At 40.8% G+C, this 8,192-nt stretch overlaps 1 protein-coding gene across 1 annotated transcript in view; it reads right to left on the bottom strand.

Moving 5' to 3' along the window:
• Positions 1 to 1,265: 1,265 nt before the first annotated feature.
• nrip2 (nuclear receptor interacting protein 2) overlaps positions 1,266 to 8,192 on the bottom strand; it is a 75,931-nt gene continuing 69,004 nt past the window's right edge. Inside the window, exon 6 of the mRNA XM_049566908.1 lies at positions 1,266 to 5,794. Coding sequence (XP_049422865.1) covers positions 5,678 to 5,794 — 117 coding nt within the window. The 3' untranslated portion in view covers positions 1,266 to 5,677. The remainder of the gene's footprint in view (positions 5,795 to 8,192) is intronic.

The following is an 8,192-nucleotide window of genomic DNA, read 5'->3' as shown; positions in this document are numbered from 1 at the left end:
TTCCTGTAATGTTACCCACATGGCTTACTGGTGCTGGGAGCTGTCACACAGAGACAAAACAGCTTCACCTGACAGCTCTGACAAGATGAATGCAGTTTGTGAGGAGACAGCCGTGTCGAATGAGGATGAATTGCCGATCAAATGCAGATGTGTCCCAGTGAAGGATTTGTTTAATGGTGACTAATTTCATAGACATTTCTCAGGCTGCACACCTGTAGGGTTACCATCTGGTCACATTAATTTAGCAGTGTATTGTGTCACAGTGGCATCTGTAGTAAAGCATAAAGCACCGTTTCCACTGTGAAAAGTTGTGGATGGCACCAACAGAATCGTTCTGTTCTGTCCCCATTTTTGGATGTGTTGCTGCCTCTCACAGCAGCTGGAGCCTGAGAAAAAATAACTTCATTCACTGGGCCGACTGCCGGCAACTTTTAAGGTGGAACGTTAACTTGTAATGTGCAATAATAAATAAGGTGGTATTAAAAAGATCTTTATAAGTCTAAAATTTGGTTCTATTCCCGATGGCCTCATCTTTTTCCTCAGCCATTGCATTTCCTACATTACAGTGATGTACATTACATTAGCTTGCTACATTGTTAACCTCAGTGGCAGCTGCTAGAAATTTTGGGACGGTGTTATCTCCTTTCCTTTCATAAAGGATGGTCCAGTGTATCCTTTGCTAAAGGAGATAAGAAAGGCACCACCGAAGCTCCTGTTCTCAGCATGTAAAGAATTCGCCCAGCTCTTATCTTGGCTGCACTTATATACTTCCAGGTTCACTCAGTCAGAAACATTCCTGAGGAAAAAAGATTATTTGACCACTGCAGCCTTGGACTTGAGCTGCAGGACTTCAAATCTGAGACTTGCTCTGACAGACTTGACTTGGATTTTTTTCTGTCTGTGTAATGGAAGAAGGGCAACACAGTGAGATGGGAGCCGTCACTGGTCAGAGGGGTGAACTTCTGAAGCCATCTGATGCTGTGGGAACATCTGCTTTCTCTGTTCTGACATGACAAGCTTCTTTATTTAGCAGGATGTACCAGTGAAGGGCACATAGGACAGACCATGGGAATGTGAAGTCCAGTAAAACTAGAAGCTGGCTGCTCTGTCTGTAGCGGAGTCCTCCCACAACCAGTCTGTTGATTCACATTATTCAGACAGATGGGAGAGCAGAGATTTTAAATGGCTGCCCTTTCACATGATGTTGCTCTGCGCTTCCAAAAGGCCCGTCACTCCTCCACGCTGTGTCAGTTAACGTTAAGATTATGAATATAAACAGAGCTAGCCAGAATACGTATTTTTATTAGGCAGAGAAAATACTGTTCAGAAGAAGAGAAACACCAAAAATAAATTTCTGTCATACATTGAATCCTCTCGTACGGTGTAGGAAGGTCACTAGTACATCAAAGAGAAACAAACATTGCCAATCTATGCAATGATGACCTCCGTGACAACCCAGTCACCAGAATAAAATGTTGTCATTATACGTTTCTGCAAACCAAGGATATGCTACAATTGTATGATTCATGTATATGACGTAGTTGAGATAAGATGTGTATGAGCTCTGTTTCTCATCAGGAGGAGAGGGGAGGGGATGGTGGATGGTGTGACACCTCAGTGAGACGGCTGGCAAGAAGCAGACCACTGTTTGAGACTAGCATACAACAAAAGCAGGTATTTTTTGTCAGAACATTTCCAGCTTCCTTTTTTAACGATAGGTTGGCACATTTCCAGCTGTGTATGTATGCGATTAAAGTGGGTATTTTTTAACCACAGGTCGGGGCTTGTCCAGTCTGTAGCAACAAAACTGGATATTTTTAACAACAGTTAGGAACATTTCTATCTGTGTTTGTAGTGACAAAATTGGGTATTTTTTATTGGTCCATGTCATTGGTCCGACAGCCCATTGGTCCAACATCCCATTAGTCCGATGGTCCGCAGTGCTCAACGGCTACCGGCGGGCATATTTCTGCCTTGATGGTGCGCCGCGACCGGCTCTGGGTCAGCTGGGAAAGGCTTGAGGCGAAGCAGGCTCACAGCTTATGTGTTTGTCACTTTCTTTTTCATTTTAACCCACACCATGATCTTTTCCTGACCCTAACCAAGTGGTTTTTGTGCCTAAACCTAACCAGACCTTAACCACAGGGCATCATGATGATTTCGGAACAACGGGACTTTGGAACAATGGGTTTAATGTGGTCCGAACAATGGGATGTCGGAATAATGGGATGTCGGAATAATGGGCAGTTCCCTTTTTTAATGACTTGTCAGGACATTTTTCAGTCATGTATCTAGCGACAAAGGCTGGTATTTTCTTAATGACACGTTGGCACATTTCCAGCTGTATCTGTAGTGATTAAAGTGGGTATTTTTTAACCACAGGTCAGGGCTTGTCCAGCCATGTTTGTAGCGACAAAACTGGATATTTTTAAGTTAGGAGTTAGGAACATTTTTAGCTGTGTTTGTAGCAAAAAAAAAAAGCAGGTAGTTTTTAACGAGTTGGGACATGTCCAGCCGTGTTTGCAGTGGAAAAAAAAGCCAGTATTTTTGTCTGACCATTTCCACCTGCAATTATTTTTTAATGACAGGTTGGGTCATTTCCAGCCCTGTTTGTAGCTGTAAAAGCAGGTAGTTATTAACAACAGGTTGGGGCATGTCCAGTTGTGTTTGCAGTGACAAAAGCTGGTATTTTTTAATGAGAGTTTGGGGCATTTTCAGCTGGGTTTGTAGCAACAAAAGAGGGTATTTTTAGCTTCAGGTTGGGGTTTGTCCAGCCCAGTCTGTAACAACAGAAGTGGGTATTTTTAACAAGAGTTAGGAACATTTCTAGCTGTGTTTGTAGCGACAAAAGTGTGTCTTTCTTAATGACATGTTGGCACATTTCCAGCTGTATTTGTAGTGATTAAAGTGGGTATTTTTTAACCACAGGTCGGGGCTTGTCCAGTCATGCTTGTAGCGACAAAATTGGGTATTTTTAATGACATGTCGGGACATACTGACAAAGGCCGATATTTTTTTAACAACAGGTCGGGACATTTCCAGCCCTGTTCTTAGCAACAAAAAAAAGCAGGTAGTTTTTAACAAGTTGGGACATGTCCAGCCGTGTTTGCAGTGACAAAACCTGGTATTTTTTAATGAGCGTTCGGGGCATTTTCAGCTGGCTTTGTAGCAACAAAATTGGGTATTTTTTAACAACATGGCATGTCCAGACGTGTTTGTAGCAACAAAAGCGGCTATTTTTTTTTACCACAACTCGGGGCTTGTCCAGCTGTGTTTGCAGTGACAAAAGTGAGTACTTCTAAATGATAGTTCAGAACATTTCCAGCCATGTTTGTAATGACAAGAGTGGGTCCTTTTTAACAAGAATCTGGGATGTGTTTATAGCGACAAAAACAGATAGATATTTTAATGATGTTTTCCTCACACTAACAAAGTTGTTTTGTGTGTAAAGTTCATGATAACCACAGCACTGTCTAAACATGAAATTGAAAATTTAAACGTTCATGTTTTAACATATTCGCTACACATGAAATGTACAAATGTAACATATCCATGGTTTGTAGAAATGTACTGTGTCAAAATTTGTTCTGGCAACTCGGTTGTCCATGAAGAGGTTTGATGGATATTGTAGCACAGTCAAAAGCACGGCACGGCTCAGGTGTTGTTAAAGCACAGCATGATCTGAGGCAGTTCTTGCTTCTCCAAACTATGAAAACACTGAGAGACGAGAGAGGCAGGTGACAATGTAGTGGGGAGTTCTTCTCTTGTGACAAACATGAGGCGTCAAAGTTAATAACATCAGCCAAAAAAAAGTGGTAAATACACAAAGAAGACCGGTCTTCTGAATAGAGAGGTTGATGAGTTTGAAGAGTGGCCTTGGCACAGAGCACAGCCTCAGCCGAGTGATGAAAATCTCCTGAAAGAGGCAGAGAGGGAAGGCAGCTGGGGTCGGCTTTTGGCAGCTTGTTCAGACCGGAGCTCGGCGGATCAGTTCGGGGGGAAGATAGGATGAATTCCACTTTTTCCCCATGTGAAACACAAGCCCAAAACAAGGCGTGAAAAACCCTGCTTCGACTCCTGATGCACGCATACACACGTAAACACACACATACAGCCCCTTCAGACACAATCAGACTAGTACACAAACATGCAGACTTATACAAAGGCAGAACTTTACAAAGTCATGCAGATGGAATGTTTTTGATATTTCTGTAGCTGAGTCAAATATGTTTTGCTGGCTGGCCTGACGTCTATTTTTATCAGGAGGGATTTATAGGGAACTACTGTAATTGAGTCTAGGCTGTCATGACAGACTGGAAATGTGCTCCTGGAAAACTTCACCACATCAGTCTTTTGATGGGGAAAAAAAGAGCAAAGGGGCTTTACAAAGCTGAATATAAGTACATCAGAAAAGGTGGTGTTTTCCTCAGATCTCTTTTTAAAATTCTAGATGAGAACCCATCCTTGTCTCTAAAAGAGGTAGCCTGATCCAAGCCTAATTACACAGAAAACTTCTCAAATGTTCCTCTTACACACTAGGAAAGGGGATCCTGAGTACCGACACTTTATAGTTAAGTCATGTTGATTCTGAAAGGAATAGTTTGACATTTTGGGAAAGAAACATTTTCACATTCTTGACGAGATTAGGTTGAGAAGATTGATAACTCTCACGTCTGCACAGTAAATATAATAAGTAAAGTAAATATTTGTTGCCATACAAAATTGCTCTTGTTTTTGTCCCAGTAATGTTCCAAGCTCATATTCCAAACTACTGGATGGCTAAAAACGGACATAATTAGCTTCTCCCTCATGGCTACAGGTAGTTTCTATCAGGTTTCTATCCATCTGTAAAGAAATGCACTTCCTTGCGTTGGACACTAGAGGCATCATCCGTATATTAATGAATCTGCGGGCACCAGTTACATACGGGAGTGGAAACAAAGCAATAGGCATGAGGTTTTCTGTTGGTTTAATTTTCGGGTTAAGGCGAATATTCAGTGGATAAAGAACTTTTTCAGCTATGGTTTTGCTAATTTATCCAAAAAGTCAGCCAACGAAAATGTGCATGAAGCACACAACGCTCTGTGTGAAGCAGGATGTAAGGCACCGGCCCCGGGTGAAAAAACAGATTCTTAGGGACTCCCTCGTATTTACTGCACAGTCATGAGTGTGATATCTTCTCATTTCACTTGGTAAGAACTATCCCAAAATGTTAAACTTTTCCTTTAAGATCGTCTACAGTGATTTACAGTGAACACTTTTATTTACTTGCTGATTTAAAGTCATTTTCGTTCAGCCAAATCACAAAATATTCCACTAAAGTTCACTTTATTGATTATAATGGTTTTCCCTTTTAACGATCATCAGTGTACCCAAGCAGAGAAGTTGGTTTTAATATACAATATAATCATAAAGAATGATTAGACTCTCAGAGATCGGATCGGTTTCACCCGCTCTGTAAACTAGACTAATTTTAATATAAGATAATCATGGTGAGTGTCTTAATTCTACAAACACAATGATGTAAACTCAAGAACGACGGTGGCCGATGCTCATCCATGTTCTGGCAGTGTGTGAGAGACACTGTGATCGGACTCGTCCAGACACAAATGGCACTGCGCCACGTTGCTGCAACCGGTTGAGACTCGAGGGAGTGGTTGCCGCCGTCGAGTTGGGCTCACAGGTTCTCGTTGGTGTCGTGTTGGCAGTGGCTGTCGGTCGAAGGGTTCAGGAAGGGCAGCTCCTCGCCGCAGCCCTCCAGCTTCAGGACCCGATTGCTCAGGTCCAGGCAGCACTGTGAGAGGAAGCACACAGTGGAACATGATTAGTGGGGGTCGTGACTCAGGGAAATAATCCTCCCAAAAGGGTTCGCACAACAAATCTGAGGGGTCAGCAGATAATAGCAAGATAAAATACAATGAACATGGATTCTGCAATGCAAAACAATCCTTCTTTATTCAGGCTTCTCCATAATTAATGATATTTTCTTGTGAAATACGAGATATTTTACCCCCTGGGGACTCCTAAATTACAAAAAAATTAACATTCTGTGAGGGAAAACTAAACTGGTTGATAGTGAAAGTAATTTTGCCTTGTTTTAAGGAACTGCGAGCAAAAAAAAAAAGTGAGAACCACCGCACTACATTGCTCAAATTAGCTTTGTCCTTTAGTTTAACTGTAATTCTAATGTCTGTCTCCAATAGATATAAAATGATTCATCAGTAGACAGAAGTTTAATAAACAAAACACCAAATATTCTTTTATTTTCAGCTTTTCAAATGTGATTATTTGCTGCTTTTCTCAGTTTTATATTGTCAGTAATTGAATATCTTTGGATTTGGGACTGTTGAACAAACAAAAAAGCAATTTGAAGACGACACATCAGATTCATGCATTATCCTCGTGTTGCTAATGTTCTTAAATCAGTCTGCATCCAATTTAACTGAGATACATGCTGTACATTATCCATATCACCATGAAAAACCCAGTCCCTCTATAGTTCATCGCATTAGTTGCATACACTTGTACATGATTGTTCTGTTAATACCATACTGTCTTAGTTGTTGGTTCAACATTCCAGATACAGTTCCTCTGCCATTTAAGAATATTTTCTGTTCATCTGGACGGACGAATAGCTAATATGTTCCTGAAGAAGCTTCAGAAGATAATGATTGTAACATAGTGATAATATTATTATCTCACTAATTATATAAAATTACATAAAGACACTGTTCGCCCCAGTATCAAAAACAAAATATTTCTCCTCTTACCTGTAGGGCTGTTTATCAGTCTAAATTGTTTTGGTGTGAGTTGCAGAGTGTTGGAGATATCAGCTGTAGAGATGTCTGCCTTCTCTCCAATATAATGGAACTAGATGGCACTCAGCTCGTAGTGCTCAAAGTGCCTAAAGAATACATTTGAAAAACTGAACATCAATGTCTCTGTCCAGAAATCATGACCCAGAAGGAAGCGTGCATCTACTCATGGACGTGCTTACCTCGCACCCCTAAGCTAGCTAACGTTTCATCTTAGCCGAGAAGGTCATGTTTAATGTTTACAAGCCTCTTGTCCATGAGTAGATGCACGCTTCCTTCTGCGCAGTGATACAGTTGGCAGGTGTAGCTCAGTAGAAAGAAAATAGTTCCTACACGAAACTGCTCACAACAAGGTCTGTGGATTATCTTGAGTAACCAGGTCATGATTTCTGGAAAGAGACATTGATGTTGAGTTCTTCAAATGTATTTTTGAAAGGCAGACAGGAAACACGGACAAGGATGAAAGTTAAGGCATCAAAAGCCGGAGAGGGATGCCAGAGGGGTGGGAAATGGGTCCAACAAACACCGACATTCGCCCAGGAGAGCAGTGTTTGCATCCCGTAAGATTCTAAAGACAAACCCTGTTCTTTTTTCCTAAACCTAACCACGTTTTTGTTGCTTAAACCCAACTACCTATCCTAGTTGTTGGAGGGAAAAAATGTTAATTCACGTTGTTGTACTGATGTTGTGCGTTTATTTTGAAAGAGACTGTATGTAAACGTTACATTTCCTGTAAAAATATAAGTGTTTTTTGAAAGACACCAATGCATGTAACAGGCAGAAACTGACACAGTGTTCCAGAACGTCAACAACCAACACACCCAGGGTACCTTGCACGACGTATCTAGACGTGGAATTTCCATGACCAAACGTCGATGTGTGATGAGGTCACAATGAGAATGTGTTGAGGAAAAATATGTATTTTTGATGTTGGGGTGAACTGTCCCTTTAAAACCACTACGTATAGATTTATGTGTGTAAAATTTTGTATTTTAGCACCCCTTAGTGGTAGGATATAAACACTGCCGCAGTGACGTATTGATCGCACTGGGATGAGTGGCTTGAAAACATGTAGCCTGCACTGGTTTTCACTGGGAGTGTTTAAAGCTTCTTGGGCTGATGAGATCAGTGTCATTTTTAGTTATTTTGATGACTCTTAACCCTTTGAAACCTGAGGAAACTGACTTGATTTCTTTCAAAATCATGGGTGGAAGGCAATGAGCAACAAAAGACAGAGTGACCCAAAAAACTGGCGAAAGATTGGTAAACAAAAAAATTTTTAAAGAAATGGCAAAAAGAAGAAGAAAGAAAACAACCTGGAAAGTGTGCTTAAAAATTACAATAATTCTGTAACATAATTTTAAAATGAAATAATTA

The sequence above is a fragment of the Epinephelus fuscoguttatus genome, linkage group LG22 (assembly GCF_011397635.1).
Source record: "Epinephelus fuscoguttatus linkage group LG22, E.fuscoguttatus.final_Chr_v1".
In the NCBI taxonomy this organism is placed as follows: domain Eukaryota; kingdom Metazoa; phylum Chordata; class Actinopteri; order Perciformes; family Serranidae; genus Epinephelus; species Epinephelus fuscoguttatus.
This window is presented reverse-complemented; position numbering and strand designations above follow the sequence as displayed.